Source organism: Amborella trichopoda, chromosome 10 (genome assembly GCF_054954075.1).
Source record: "Amborella trichopoda isolate Santa Cruz 75 chromosome 10, AtrichopodaSantaCruz75HAP2 v2.0, whole genome shotgun sequence".
Lineage (NCBI taxonomy): Eukaryota > Viridiplantae > Streptophyta > Magnoliopsida > Amborellales > Amborellaceae > Amborella > Amborella trichopoda.
This window is the reverse complement of record NC_142345.1, coordinates 39,598,811-39,615,932: the sequence shown is the minus strand read 5'-3', so window position 1 is coordinate 39,615,932 and position 17,122 is coordinate 39,598,811. Positions and strand designations below refer to the sequence as shown.

Genomic DNA, 17,122 nt, shown 5'->3' with positions numbered 1-17,122 from the left:
AGTAACTATTGGACCGCATTTTTTTCACTTTTTTTAATTTATTTATGGGGCAGTATGATACTCCAGATATTAAAATAACCTATTTTTGGGATATTAAAATAACCTATTTTTGGGACGGTTCAATGTGAGAAATATCAGACTGTCACATACTTAGCATTTTTTTTTTAAGTATACCTATTCAATATCTTTAACTTAAGATTGCATTTAAAATTAAAAAATATATATAAAAAATTGGATCTGCCCGATATCTTTAATATTGAATCACTCAATTTTTCCTTTTGCTATGATATATCATGGTTGCACATGCAATAATAACTTGGTAGCATCATGTGCCACCACGATATTAGAGACAATGTTAATATAAAGGAGGTAGAGTATGGGTTGCTCCGATATCAAACCGGCTCAATTTATTTTTTATTACAACTATAATTTGACGTTAGAGATATTAGAATAATATATTTCGAAAACTAATATTAAGTATGTGGGTATTTGGGTGACCTTAAGCCCAATGCGAAAATAAACACAAAAAAACTCAAAAGAACTTCAAACAATTACTGTGACAGGTATACCTGTATACAAAGCTTGTATTTATTATATTGGGGTCTAACAGATTCAAGGTACCGGTGGACACCTAGTTAATTACATTCATTATCTCAAACAATTTAAAAATAAATTAAAACCTTTATTTCATCAATCACAAATAGATAACTACAAGATATCAATTTATAACCCTCGAACACGTCGGCTTATCATTTTCAATTGTCTTACTTCTAGAGGATTCATCCTCTTTAACATGTGTTGCGTCATTTTTTATCTAACACGCCATTTTAGAACCTCCTTTTCTATTTTTTAAAAATTTCAAAACATTGCATAAATTCTAGAACCCTCTTTTCTATTTTTTAAAAATTTCAAAACATTCCATAAATCAACCAGTCCTAACGCTTTCGCATGAAGACATAGGGTCCCCTTTTCATGCTGAATGTACGAATTCACCCATGCAAGTCCCATCACTTAATATTTATACTTGAGAAAATAAAAAGCCTATAAAATAAAGAAAAAAACCCAAATCCACATATAAAAAAGGAAATAAAAAAAACCAATGAATTCCATGAGGCCACGCCAAGCCTTGCTCGTAAGGGCAGCTCGAGGAACCTAACGACTCCTCCAAGGCTTGAGCTGGTCAACTCGTCTAAGCTCGCACTCAAGTCTACAGGCAGGCTCAGGTGGGTTGCGATGGTTTGGGTTATCAATGGGTCCGACGGGCTTTGGCCCTAGTCCCTAAAGGGCTGGTCAAGGCCTGACGTGACCCTAATTTGGCCAAAGAGGCCCTACCCAAACCTGGCCCTAACTTATGAAATTATTATATTCTCTTATTATTCAAGGATCCCAAACTTGAACATGGCAATTTATGCCTTTTTTTTTAAGGAGGTAGAAAGTTAAAAAGTAAGCCTTGAAGTGTTAAGTGGGAGAAGGGCTGGGCTTAATTGGTTAGTATTTGACGATTTGCAATGCTATTTTCTAAGCTTAATTTTTACAAAAAGTAAAGGCCCTCTCTGCACTTACTCACTTATAAAAAATAAAAATAAAAATAAAATAAAATAAAATAAATAAATAAATAAGGGTGCTGAGTGTAAGGAAATGAGCCTGGGCTAAACTTATGAGCCTGGGCTAAACTTGGTAGTGCAAAGGTAAAAAAAAAAAATTGGATGATTTGGATCCTTTAATAATGATTTTGTGCGGGGATCACCCTAAACCCACCATTTAATTTAATTTTTTTAAAAAAAATACTTATCTGATCATTCTGAATCTAAAAATGGATCCCAGGTTTTTCATACGGTACAAGCACATGTAGCATGTTCCCCTATGAAGCATATTGTATTCCTACTCCCTCCACAAAAGAGTTAACTAGAAGGATTTTTTCTATCTGTCTGTTTTCAAAGAAAATCGATTTTGACTTCTTAAACCATTAGATATGACTGTCCAAAAATTCGGTGGCCTATATTCAATTTTAGGATGTTAAATTTTTGGGCCAAGTTTATATAGAGCCGAGGCTCTAAACAATCAAATTCGGATCCACCTCAAAATTTTCCTTAGAGGAGATTGTTTTGATGCTCAAATATGCTCAAATTGATCATCTCAACATGAAGATGCATGGACATGAGAAAAAAATGGATTTCAGGTTTTGGACAGTGTATCTTGTAATGCATTTTTGGACCGTCAATTTTCGAAATTATCAAGTTCTATAGATCGGTTAGATCTACAATATTTGTTAAGCTTTAAATTTTATAATTAAAGATGAAAGTATATTTTAAGACTATCAAAAAGATTCTCAGTATTGAAACCATATTTCTCGACACCCTTTGATTGTTTAGAGCCTCGGCTCTGTATAAACAGCACCCTAATTTTTTTAGACACGCGCAAAAAATATTTGAAATTTCATTCTATTTTTCTTTTTGACAAAAACCTATGTCAATACCAGAAAATATTTTTGGTGTTACAAAATACTCCAATTTTTCCTAAGATTTATGCAAAGGCCCTACGTTTTTGCACTTTTTCTTTCCAGTTTTGCTGAGACTAGGATTTAGTTTTAGTTTGTTGTTTTTTTTTAAAACTATAGGTTTGTCCAAGAGCTCTGATGTCAATTAGGGGTCTATTGAATGTTTGAAATCTCATACCACCTTAAAATTAGGTTGTTCGATGTCCCCACACCTTGGACAACCCCATTGTAAACTTTTTCCTTTCTTTTAGTTTGGTCCAATATTTCAAGCATCAAAATAGCACATTGTTTTTATTATTATGTTTAGTAGCAATCTTATGTTTGAAGCATCAAACCGTCTTTTTTTTTTTGTTAAATAGTGTTTATACGTGAAATTTTAGCAAAAACGATATTTTCTGCCTTGTTTTTCATGTAAACTATGTCGATCAGTGATAAACCAAGGGTTCCATCAAATTGACCTCAAAAGGAAAATGACATGCGGTCCTTTCTTTTGTAGTCCACCGGCCACACTCGCTAAAATTCATTTAAAACTAGAAAAATAAAATTTTAGAAAAACCTAGGAAAACAAGGGGTTTTGAAAGAGGACTTTGAAATATAAATTAGACCAAAACTAAGCAATTAATAATGAAAATTAAAAAATAAATAAAAAAAACAAAAATAATTGTGGGCCAACTTAGAACGAAGCCAAGCCTAGCACTCAGAGTTGGCCACCAAAATGATAGATGTCAGTACGAGCGGACCGTTCCCGTTGTCTTTTAGAGTCTTGAGCCGAAACGCTCCATTCAATATTCTTTTCTTAGTCAAAAATGGCCTTCAAGGCAATATAGTCCACGGTGGACTAAGATGCCCCTAGGGTGATCTGCACTAGAAGCTTTAGGGTTTTGCAGTAGGGTTTTGGGAGGCCAAGAACTAGGTTAGGTCAAAATTAGGGTTTTGGAGAGAGACAGAGGTTCGGATTCTCTGAGGCAGAGTTTTGTTGTAAGAGTGGGAAAATCGGTGGGCTTCTAGCTTCTAAGGGGTAGATGAGTGGTAATAATGACCCATTAAGTTAACTTTAATCTTATGCCTTTTATGAGTATTTAAGAGAGAGATAGAGAGAGAGGGGTAGAGGTCAACAATATGATTATCGCTTCATTAGGGTTAGGGACTCTTAATCTAAGGTTTAGGGAAGAAATAGAGGTGATTAAGGGTGGTTCAGCCTAATTAGATAGGTTTCAACCTAATTAAGTTGGTTTAGAGGGGATTGAAGCCTAGTTTGGAAGTTTTAAAGGGCTTTAATTGGATTTAAGGTCATACGATGTATGGAAGTAGGTTGCATTAGGGTGTACTATGGTAAGATGGTCCCTAGTGAGGTTTAGGCTAGAAATAGTGGGGACGAAAATTAGCGTTTTGTATTGAATAGGTTCAGAGAGCTCTAGGTTAGGTTTCAATAATTTTTAAGGTTTTTGGTTTCTTAGAATTTCTTCAGCTTAATAAATAAATAAATGGGGTGTATCTACAGAGAGAATTTGATGTATGCAATAGCAAAGTTTGAGAACCCTAATTACTTTGAAGGAATCCCTCCTTACAAAATCTTAACAAGTAAGCAAGGTTTTCATACATGTACAGTATTAATAAATTTTTAAAATTTTTAATATGTTAAGTTTTAAATATAGATTTTGTTTTTTTAGTTTTTTTCTTTTAATTATGATTTTTCTTAATTGAAAAGAAATTCCAATTTGAAATAAAAGATATGCAAGCGATGGGGATTTGGATTCTACATTCTCTCTCAAAGTAGGAATGTCTCCTTAATAAAAATTTTAGATTGTTTATTTTAAAAAAATTTAGATTGCTTATTTTTTAAAAAAATTATTTTTTAGCGGTATACCATATTCGTAATTTCTATGGTTTTATTGCTATTTTTAAGTTGAAATTCTTATTCTAAAATAAAGGACATTTATCCTTACACAATAAAGCATTGATAAAAATGCTTCGCAAAATCCCAAATCCGTTGGTTCATTCTGTTTTGTATTCGAACAAACTAGGACACATGACAAGTTCATAGTAAATTTTATTTCCAAATTTTTATTATTTTCAAAATAATTTTTAAATTTTTAAATTTCATAACTAAAGATAAAGATAGATTTTTAAGGCATCAAAAAATTTCTAACACTAAAGTACATCTCCAAACAATTTTTAAAGGTGTGCCTCACTTCTACATTGTAAGGATGATGGGCCTCACTTCTATAAACCTCACCCTATATTTGTGTGTGTGTAAACAATGGCATTGGAGTACACTTTTTTATAAGTTATCTATTAGTACACATACTTTTATAATTTAGGCAGGTTGAGCTGATAATTTTGTGTTACATGAATGCATTAGTAGTCCTCAATGTGTGACACAATAAAAAAGTAGAAAAAATCAATGCCCTCTTGGTATTTGCTCATGTATATTTTAGTATTACAGAAAAAAACTCTAGCTTAATTAGTTAGCGCTTGACGATTTGCAACTCTACTAAGCGCAATTCCAACAAAGGATAGGGACCCTCTCCCTACTGACTCCTCTGAAAAAAACCAATAGACACAAAAGAAAGGTGTAGGTCTTCACAAAAGAAAACTTCGATAGTCCAATGGTTCATCCAAACCGATTACAAGCTCCTCCTTTCTCACTAAATCGCTCTTGTAGTTTTGTATAGGGTGGCAACGGGGTTGGGTTGGGCCATCCCTGGCCCTAGGCCGCCCCTAATCCCCATAGGGCGTGCCCAGCCCTGACTAGGCGAAGGAGCCCCATACCCAAGCCCTGCACTAGCCTTATCAAGGTTGGGTCAGGCCAGGCTGGGACATTTCAAGAAAAAAAGAAGGCCGGGCACCGGACCTGTTGTGGCTCAGGCCCATCCCTATCCTCAACCATAGTTGCTCAGCCTTGACGCAGCCCTAGGGCCACACTTTATGGCCGAGGCCCTAGTTTTTTAGGGCTAAGCTAGCCAGGGTCCACTTTTATCCCTCATTTTGTTAGGGGTGGCAACGGGTCGAGTACGGGTCAGGTTTGGCTAGACTTGGACTCGGACCCGAATAGTATTCGAGTCCAAAATTTTGGACCCCTACCTGGACCCGTCGGATCCCAGGTTTGGTTATAGATCCATTGCCACCCTATAACAATAAGCTTCTTTTTCTTTTTTTTTGTTCCTTTTTCTACCATCATATACCATATGAGTATGAGATTCTTCTTTTTTTTTGCCAGTAATACCATGACATGACCACCTAACATGCGCCTAAAGACACATGATTGCCACCATATACTCAAATGACTACGAGTATAGGTTTGGTCCAGCTAGACCCGGACCCTGGACCCGAATTTCCATAATTTGGATCCATACCCAGACCCAAAGTCCGGACTACTCCTTGGGTCCATTTTGCAAAGTACATAAAGCTTATACCAACCAACCTAAAAGAAGGACATGTGTGATCTAGCCGAAGTATATAATAATTTTTTATTATTTTTTTATTTTTTATTTTTCTTCTCGGACTCACAAAAAATCTTTTTACAATATAATAACTTAAAATAAAATAAAAGAATATAATAAGATCTCAAGAACTTGAAGTCATTCAAGTCATACTTTTCATTAACAAAATAAAAAACAAAACCTATGCTTGGGAATAAAAGATATAATAAATAAATATAGAAGAAACAAAAAGATGGTGCCGGATATTACCTCAATGGAGCTTCTTACGTCCCACACCGAGTCACCACCTTTCGATGGCAAGAGATCTAATGGTCAACCTTCAATTTCAACCAGAAAAGCAAGTTTGGACAATCTACACTAATGGAACATGAACCTCTTTGATCACAAACTCAAACCCTAGATGAATTCCTTTAGTAACCTAGTTTGAGAGAAATGAATTTTTTTTTGCTACACCTTAAAACCTTAGCCATAAATCCATAGTTGGGAGATGGGAGAGAGAAAAACTTCATAGCTTAAGCCCTTAGCCCATTTTTCACAATGTGGGAGAGAGATCTAAGAGGTGGAGAGGGTCGGGCGTACCCCTTAGGCTTTCTTGAGAGAAAGAGATTTCCAAGATAAGAGAGAGAGGCTTTCTAGAGTGCGTCGTGCCCCCTAGATGGATGAGAGAGAGAGATAGAAAGTTTTTGGTGTGTAGAATTATAGGCAAATGGTCCTCTTTTTATAGTACAAAAATAGGATTTAGAGTTTCTGTAGGTTTTCTATGGCTTGCCTCTTCTTGTAGATTGAATATAAACCATCGATCATTGGTGACTTGTAGATTTGAGCCCTCCATTTCATAAATGGGTCATCAACCTACTATAGAAGGTGCTAGAACACTTATCCCCTTTTTCCTTTGACTATTATCCAGCAATGTACGTCAATTAGAATAATATTAATCATAATGTTGTGCTTTATCAAAAAATATGCACAATCCTTATTATGCTTTCTAAAAGATTCATTCAAATCTTTCTCAAGATAAATCACCTTTCCAAATCTAATATCAAAGTTATTATTCTTATCAACTTCAACCTTTATAAAGCCAAAATTATTACTCTTATCAACTTCAACCCCTATAAAATAGGAAAGACTACTAAAAGTGGGGGCGTGCCACCCAAAAGGTGGCTACGTGAACCTTACCAACTTAGGGCATGGTGGGCCATGTGCACAATGGGCTCCTAATGTTTTAAAATATTTTTTAAAAATTAATAAAATATTTTAAAATTAATTTAAATATTTAAAACATTAAAAAATTCAATATCTTGGTTTTTATAAATTCAAATTTTATAAATAAAATATATGAAGATCTAAAGAAATTCAAAGAATAATTTTAAAATCATATTTTCATAAAATAAACACAATTAAATAATCATAAAATAAACATAATTAAATTCATTAGATGAAATAATAATCCATATGATCTAGAAATAAATATTTGAAGCACTCCACATTCAACCTAGACTACGATCCACACTTGTTTTATCAAACAACCTAATGTTTCCCATGATCCACAATCCGTGCATAAGCTTATTAATGGGACACCAAAGCCTAAGTGATTAGCCAAGGGGTCGTAATCCAAGCTTTGTGGATTTCAGGTTGTCCCCTATAGACATGTCGAAATCACCTAAACCTGATGCGACCACAGTTCCTATGACGTATAAGGTATCTCTCGCACATACATACGTTTCACCCTAAAAAGTGGTTTGTTTTCCTGAAACGGCTATCATTATGCATGCTGTGTGACGAGGCTTTCACCTATTATAACTCTTATCGGATAATTTTCTATGTAACATAGGTTTTTCTCAACCAAACTGATCTAACACGTCAAACACAGTGTGATATCAATAATATTATTTATTTAATATAATCCACAAGAGACTATACTTCGATTGACTTCATATTCCACTATATCATTTTATTCTATAAAAAGTCATAAAGTTTTTAATAATCACATTCACCCAACACAACAATCTTTTTCCCTGCCGTTCAGGAAGCTACTAAGCACACAACCATTAAAAACAAGAAATTTACTTGGAGTTGTGGGCATCAACGTTGCTTTCCAAGTGAGGGAAAGCGACGTAATCACTCTTCTTGTGAAGAAAGAGAGAGAGAGAGAGAGAGAGAGAGAGAGAGAGAGTCCAAAGTAATGGAAACCATTCGAATTAAGGAAAAGGCAAACGAAGGGAACTCGTGGTCCACGTCGTTCCACGTAGGACAAGCCCGGGTGTCCAAAAACTCGTGGCGCAGTTTCAAAGTCATCTATAGATCACACGTGGCAGTACTCTTTTGGCTAGGATATGGCCGGCATGCGTGCCACCAGGTCCCACCGAGTCTGACGTGGACGGGCCGAGAGGTGGCGTCCATGAGAAATTTGCCTACATGTCAATGCAGGTGACTACGTGACACACGTGTGGAACTCTGATTCCAAACGTGACTTCTCTTTTTTACTTTTGGAGGAGGGTCGGAAAGCAGGAAAATACTGTCCTGTTTTATTTGACCGTTACCACCATGTGGGTGCTTTAATTATCACTATGTGGTTTTTATTTCCCATCACTTCATATAAATACCACAATCACGATTTTTTAAAAGTATCGTTGCATTATAAAATGATACAATTGTTGTATTGGATCATTGCTCATCAATTAATACTTTCAAAAAACTAATTCCTAATCTATTTGAGACTTTCAAAAAGCTAATTCCTAATCTATTTGAAAAAGTGGCTAAGGGCTTGTCTTCCCTATTGAATTACCCAAAATAAAAAAATTGTATCACATATTATATTTATTTTTTTGATTTTATGATATTTATAGGCCAGTTTAATGTCAAAAACATCGAGCACCAATTTTGTTGGGTGGTCCGATGTTCTAAAAATCATACTAGCTTACACTTTTAGTTGGTTCAATGTCGGAAACATCGAACTGCCTTGTCAGTAATATGGTATATGTCTCGTTGGTGTATAAGGGTGGCAATGAGTCGGGTCCGGCAGGATCCGAACAGACCCTAAGGTCTAAAATATATGATAACATGTCATGTTACTTTTTCCTTATTGAAGTTCAGCATGGGCAGATCCATCCTGGACTATATCTTTTAATTTATTGAGCTTTTTTTTTTTCAATGTCTCTCTCTCCAATTCCACATTTTGAGATCAAAATCATAGTACTATTATGATTCAAATAGTGCTTATTTAGCTTTCTTGAAAGTGATACAAATTTGAATAGCATAAAGTAACTCACAGAAATAGTGTATTGACTAAAAATTAATAGAAGTGAACAAATCTAGCTTCCTTGACTCCGCAAATTCAATAGAATTCCTAACAACAATGTTCTGAAATAGCAATAATCAATTCTTAATGACCCTAACTCATATCTTATTTATAAACTTTATTGGACCCCCTAATCCTAATTCTAGTTGATTAGAAATCCTAGGAATTTTCCCTAATTTGATGTTTTTGCCGTTGACAAAACAAAATAAGTCAAATTTGTCCAAAAATATCCTTGAAATGACACCCAACTTCGCATAGGCATAACTTTTGGCTATGATGTTTTAATAGCCATCATTAGGGCTGAGAATGGGTTGATCGGGTTTGGATCCATTGGGATTTGGATTCAGATCCAAAAAGTATACATGAGATTCAAAACCGGATTTAGACCTAACTAGATCCAAAATAACATATATGTATATATACAACATAATATATAATATATTAAGAAAAAAACTATAACGAGATTATTTACTTTTAGTGCAAAGATGTCACAACCATTCTTGTCAATCAAATTTCAAATCAAATGGTTGTAAGTGTATTTGTGACTAAACTTAACGCTCAACAAAAAATTTATTGAACTTCGTGACATATCCCAAGCCATACAATTGGACATCCAATGGCTAGGATCAGTTGTGACCTTGTACTAAATATAAATGGTCTCATGGTATACAATCTCATATATTAATAACTAAGTTGGATCCGGATCAGATCCACCTGTACCTGTGATTCTAATTACTATTCAAATCCTAAATTTGGATCCGAATTGGACCCGTGGATCCAAAACTAAGATCCATGCCTAGATTTGGATAGGATCCAAAATTCGAGTTGCAGATCCAACTGGGTAAATTCTCAACCCTAACCAACATGGACCTCATTTTATAAGCCACAACTTAAACCCACTTAACCAACTTCATCGGTTTCTTGAGCAATCAAAGACCAAAAATGACTTTGAAAGCTTCAATGTTTTCAAAGTTTCTCGAATCTTTGAGTCATAAGCAATAAAGACCTGGTGGGTACGGTTTGAATAGAGCTTAGGCTCTAGACAATAAAAAGTAAAGCGTACCTTAAAATAGTGTTTAGAAATATAGTTTAAATATTGAAAATCTTTGTGAAAGCCTTAAAATATATATTTATTTTTAATTATAAAATTTAAAACTTAAAAAACGGTGTAGATCGATAAAATTTATGAAGTCTTAAAAATTGACCGTCCAAAAATATGTTACAAGATGCGTTTGATGGTCCGAAAATTGACTGTCCAAAAATATGATTAAAATTTGAAATCTATTTTTTTCCTCATGTTCATACATCTTGATTGATGTCAAGATGATCAATTTGAAGATATTTGAGCATCAAATCAACCTTTTCTAGTGAAATTTTTGAGTGGGTTAATTTGATTATTTAAAACCTCCACTCTGTATAAACTTTTTCCGTAAGGAAAAAGGGTCGGAAATAAAGTCAATGTTCCTTGAAAAAGGGCAGCCGGAAAATGTGAACTTCTTCTCTTTTACCGAGTGGCCATTTCACATTAAGTAATCAATGATGTCACCAAAAAAGAGAGAGACATCAAGGCGACAGAAGTTAGGGCATGCATTAAGGCGACATGAGTTGTCAATTGTATCTATGCCGTCCATTACATAATCGTCCAAACCAAAACCAAGAGACGGTGGGTGGGGCTTTCAATCAAGTGGAGAATAGAGCCCCACTTGCTTGATTGGATTGATCAAACGAATGGATGGTCCTGATGTGCCTGTCAAATCATATTGATGCCTAAACAATTATTTGCGAAAAGCTGGGTGGCTAGGATGAGTAGATCATGTCCTTAAATTTTGAAAATCTTAAAACATACTCCTAGATATGGTTTTTTTTAAGAGGGAATATGTTTTACCTCAAAATTCTAAATTACTTATCATCCATGTCACTTCTTGGAGAAAATGTATATAATAAGATTATTTACTTTTTTATATGAGAAGGCATAATCATTATTGACTATTATATGTGGAATTGAGTTGTAGAAAATATGGCATAAAGTCTACGATAGAATTTTTTGATTATTACAACACTTTTTAAAATATCAGATTTCACATTTAAGGGTTAAAAATAATTGTGATCTCTTTGTATCATAAGTTAGTACGATGTCCAATAGAATTAGGCCCCCATATTGATTAATCATTTATCAACAAATAAATTTCTTTTTTTTTCTCCAATTGATGAGTGTGTAAGGATACAATATCGTCCAGTGCCCTAATCATGGGTGAGGGCCTTTCTATCCCGGTTGATTACAAAACCATGTTCATAGCTCTAAGAAGGCAAACATGTTTCTCACTTCTTTCCATAAAACTTCATTCTTTAATGCATCAAAACTTTCACTAGAAGATATTGTTTTGATACCCAAATATCTTCAAATTGATCATCTCGACATCAAGATGCATGGACATGAGAAAAAAATAGATTTTAAATTTTGGAAATAATGTATTTTGTAACACATTTTTGGACCATCAATTTTCAAGTTTTCATAGATCTGTCGAGCTACACTATTTTTGAAGCTTTAAACTTTATAAATAAAAATGAAAATATATTTTAAGGTTGTCATAAATACTTCTAATATTGAAACCATATTTCTCGGCACTATTTAAAGGTAGGCTCTAATTTTGATTGTTTAGAGCCTAGGCTCTATACAAACCGCACCCTTACATATATATATATATATATATATATATATATATATATATATATATATATATATATATATATATATATATATATATATATATATATATATATATATATATATATATATATATAATGTTTATGGAGTGTAAATTTAATAATAATAGGAGTAGAAATAAAAAAGTGGTTAAGATTGACAGTCATGAAGTACAAACAAGATCGTACTTTCGATATCTTGAATCTATAATCTAGGAAAATGGAAAGATAGAGAAAGATGTCGCACACAGAATCAAAGCTGGGTGAGCAAAGGGGAGATGTGTAACTGGAATTTTCTGTGATACCAATAAGATTGAAAGGAAAGTTCTATAAGACAACGTTGATACTAGCTTTATTCTATGGGATGGAATGTTGAGCAGACAAAAAATAATATACCCATAGAATGAGTGTAACGGAGATGAGGATATTGAGATGGATGGGTGGCAAGATAAAAAGGGATAGAATTTGCAATGAATCTATTCAAAAGAATTTAAGCGTGGCACCAATAGGTGATAAAATGAGAGAGACTTAGGTGGGTTAGCCATGTATGACACCGACCAAGTACAATACCTGTTAAGAGGTACGAATTAGTTCAAGCGAAAAAACTGAAAAGGACAAAGTGTCGACCCAAAATGACGTGGTTTGAAATAGTTCGAAAAGATGTGGAGACTTAAGGTCTCAATGAAGATATGATCTTTAATATAACATAATAGAGAATCAGGATTCATGTAGCTGACCCCAATTAATTGAAAAAAAACTACAATGATAATAATGATATATATATATATAATGTGGTCCACATCCTCATACAAATTATTTGAGGTTTGGGTTGAGGTCTATTTTTTCCCAAACTCATTCCGATTTCCATTTTTAAAGGATCTAATCTAAATGAGAAGGCACAAAATAGGATATGTTTCCCCATGGGATGAAAGAACCTAGATTCTCTTTAGCAAGAAACGGATAAAATCTATGTTCACCAAACACTCCAAAATCGATAAATTTTGTATACATGGCCTCTCTCTCTCTCAAAGAGAAACACATTAGCCAAACAACTATCTTTCTCTCTCCAGAAATCAACAGTAAATAGGTAAGTGAGCAATCTCTAAGCCCAAAAAAACAGAAAAGGAATAAATAAGTCACATCTAAATCTCTTTCCCTAAAGTTTATATAAGGTATTAATGTTATACCATTGAAATAAGGCGCACTCCAACAACCCATAAAAATAATAATAATAATAATAAGGTCATTTTTTTATAAAAAAAAACCCATTAAATTGATCATCTGAATTGGATATTGAAAATAAATAGTTTTCAAATCATGAAAATAATGCACCATGTCAAAACAAAACCCTCAAATCGATTATCTCATCTAGATATTAAATATAAAAATTTTTCAAACCATGAAAATAATGCAACTTGTAATGCATTATCTAGATCTCCCATTTTAAAAATTTTAAACTATTTTAAGATCTACTATATCTAACTTTCGAATTTCATAATCAAAGACGACAATAGATTTTTGTACCATCAAGTACCAAAACTGTATGTATCTTGTGACTCTTACTTCGCCATAATAGGATTAACACCTAACCCCTTCACTAAACCCAACAAAAACAGTGTAATTGGCCATAGCAAGAGCAAGAAAATGAAAACCTTTTGGTCAAAAGATAATAAAAATAAATAAATAAATAATAATAAAAAAAAAAAAAAGAAGAGCGAAACAAAAGGGTTTTGGAAGGGAAAGCATAGTGAGCGGGGGGCCCAAACCGGGCCCACCACCTCAGCCATAGAGACCACGAAATGGATAAACGAAGCTGCCCCTCAGCCGCTCACATCTTGCCACGTGTCAATCAAAGGATTCTCTGCCCTTTACATGCCTCTTCCCCACGCCACAAACCCATACTCATCTGCACTCTCACTCATAAAGCTTCTGGTAATACTAAGAGTAGTAACAGTGCACATACAGAGAGTTAGAGAGTTAGAGAGAGAAAGAAGGAGAATTAGAGAGAGAGAGTTAGATAGAGAAAGAAGCTTCTGGTAATACTAAGTACTAACAGTGCACATACAGAGAGAGAGAGAGAGAGAGTTAGAGAGAGAAAGAAGGAGAGTTAGAGAGTTAGAGAGAGAAAAAAGGAGAATTAGAGAGAGAGAGTTAGATAGAGAAAGAAGGAGAATTAGAGAGAGAGAGAGAGTTAGAGAGAGAAAGAGAGTTATAGAGAGAGAGAGAGGGAGAATTAGAAAGAGAGATTTCTGGTTGGAGAGAAAGGAGAGCAATTACCAAGTTGGGTCTAAAAGAGAAAGTGTCCGTCCCCCCTTTAGAGAGAGAGAGAGAGAGAGAGAGAGAGAGAGAATCCATCCTCTTACGAAAACGTAGAGAAAGGATGTAGTAGTAGTGGTGGTGGTGAAGATGGCCTCATAAAATTGAGAAGTTAGAGAGAGAGAGAGAGAGAGAGGTGTAGAGTCAGGAGAGAGAAGATCGACAGATCAAGAGAGTGAGAGAAATGGTGAAGGACGAAGATGGACACCCCCTCCTCCTTGGAAGCGGCAGCAATGCATGGAAGACTCGGCGTGCCTGCGAGTCATGCCGCGCAGTCCCGAGCGCCATCTTCTGCCGCGCTGATGGGGCCTATCTCTGTACACCGTGCGATGGCCGTGTCCACTCTGCCAACCTACTCGCGTCGCGCCACCAGCGTGTGCTCCTCTGCGAGGTCTGTGAGGCAGCCCCCGCCTCCCTCACCTGCAAAGCCGATGCCGCCGCCCTCTGTGCATCCTGCGACGCCGACATCCACGCTGCCAACCCCCTCGCCTCCCGCCACCACCGCCTTCCAATCCTCCCCCTCTCTCTAAAAAGTGGAATTCAAGACAGAGAGAATGGAAATCAAGAGGAGGATGAGAGAGAAAGTGAAGAGGAGGCAAATTCTTGGCTGAATATAGGAGGTGGAGGTGGAGGTGGAGGTGGAGGAGGAGGAGGAGGAGAGAGAAACACTGTTTCAAATGGGTGCTTTTATGGGGATGTGGAGAGCTATTTGGATATTGATTTTGGGGTTGATGGTATAAATGGTTTTGAGGGAGGGGAGATGGGGATGAAAGATGGAGGGGTGGGAGAGTGCATAGTGCCTGTGCAGCCTAGCAATAGTAACAACAGTGATTGCATCAACAATAATGGAAGCCAAAGTCATATGAATGGTAATAACAACAGCAGTAGCTGCAATAATTTGGAGTTTTTGGAGATGGAGGTGTGCAAGGATGGATATGGGTATACTGCATCTCTTAGCCACAGTGTAAGTAATTTCTGCTCTTCCTCAATTGCTTTTGTTCTTTGGATTTTTGGCATTTTTTTTTTTTCAATTGCTGCTCTAGTCTCTATCTATTCTCAAATTTAGTTGCTTTTCTTTAATCTTGAAAAATAAAATCTATATCCAGCTCTTGCTCAATTGCTTTTGTTCTTTCGATTTTTTGCATTTTTTTTGTTCTATTGCTTCTCTATTCTCAAGTTTAGTTGCTTTTCTTTCATCTTGGAAAATAAAATCTATATCCTTGATGGGCTTGACAGCTTACTTGTTGGGTGAATTTTAATATTTGATTTTTATTTTTGGTTTATTGTTTTTCAATTTTGTGGGTTCTTTTGTTTGCAATGGTTGGATAGATTAATTGGGGTGAGGGGTGAGTTTAACTTTATTTTTCTTAATACTATGTTGGTTGAGAAGTGCAGAATATTGATAACTTTTCCCATTTCTCATGAATCTTCCTTTGTGTCCATGTAGTGGGTTTCCTTTTCTCCATTGGGGCTGTGAACTTCATTTCAACTCTTTTTGAATCTCTCTCTCTCTGTATTTAATATTTTACCTGTACTTTCATCTTCTCGCTGTTTTGCCTTTCCCTCACGTCTCTCTCTCTCTCTCTCTTAATCAATATTTTACCTATACTTTCACCATCTTCCTCTTCTTTATCTTGCCCAAAAGTAACGAGACTTTTCCCAACAGAAAATTGGGAATTCAGTGAAGATTGTGAATGAAGGGACAGCTTTATGGGTGCTGATCTTTGACCATCTCCTTCCTCCTTTCTATTTCTCTTATCAAAATTACGTTTATCTTTTTTTTTGAAAGTTGTGGATACCTGCTGGTTATATTGGGATTGGCTTTATTCCTGGTCCTTGCAAATGCCACATAGTCTTAGTTTCATGCCCGCATCTATGAAAGGGTAATTTCCTATGGCTTGCTACTACTAAAATGTCTCCAGAATATTCAGCTGTGTTCTCCAAACGTTGGCTTTTCTTTATTTCATAGTAGCAAAAAGGTTGGACCACTTGTATATATATTTATACTCTCTATAGACTACTAGGTATTTGTTTATGGAGTGCATGTCCCATGTTATTACTTTCTTGCTTTGACCTTAATCCAAAAATGAACTGAGACTTTCAGAGAAATTTCACTTGAATTTGCAATCTCTTGTATGAAGAACACTTTTGGGGTCTGATAAACCTAAATTCAGAGACACTTCTTGGGTTTACTTCTCTTTCTTTTCAGAGGCTTTCTGCAAATTTTCAGGCAATAATATGACTCATATTCTTCCCTGTTTTCTTTAGGTTTCTTCATCTTCTTTAGATGTTGGGGTCGTCCCAGAGGCGAATATCACTGATTTCTCAGCTTCTCACTTAAGAACTTCACGACTGGGAGACATCACGACTGGCCACCCTCTTCAAATGTCCCACCAATTCACTCCCATGGATAGAGAAGCTAGAGTGCTGAGATATAGAGAGAAGAGAAAAACCAGGAAATTTGAGAAGACGATCAGGTATGCCTCTCGTAAGGCTTACGCAGAGACGAGGCCTAGAATAAAAGGCCGTTTTGCAAAGAGGACTGATGTAGAGGTTGAAGTCGATCAATTTTACTCAGCTTCTCTAGTGGCAGAGACCGGTTATGGCGTCGTTCCAACCTACTGAAGAGAGAAAAAATCAGTCCTTGCAATTTGAATGTGGCTTTTTGTAATCACAGTTACTTGTGATTCACTGTATATTTATCAAGACGCTCCGATGTAATTTGGAGAATCATATCTATTTTGTTTGTAAACAAAGTTTATATTCATCTGATTCTTAAATCATGTAGTGGAATATGCTCTGAAATCATTGTGAAAATCTGATAGATTTGATCTGATATACAACAAGAGCATTATGTTTGAGTTA

General features: G+C 35.4%; 1 protein-coding gene across 1 annotated transcript; it reads left to right on the top strand.

Moving 5' to 3' along the window:
• Nucleotides 1-13,839: 13,839 nt before the first annotated feature.
• On the top strand, nucleotides 13,840-17,122 carry LOC18434032 (zinc finger protein CONSTANS-LIKE 2). Its single transcript, XM_006844107.4, has 2 exons — nucleotides 13,840-15,221; nucleotides 16,526-17,122. Exons 1-2 carry the CDS (start codon nucleotides 14,442-14,444, stop codon nucleotides 16,880-16,882), a joined length of 1,137 nt encoding a protein of 378 aa, XP_006844170.1. The 5' UTR covers nucleotides 13,840-14,441; the 3' UTR covers nucleotides 16,883-17,122.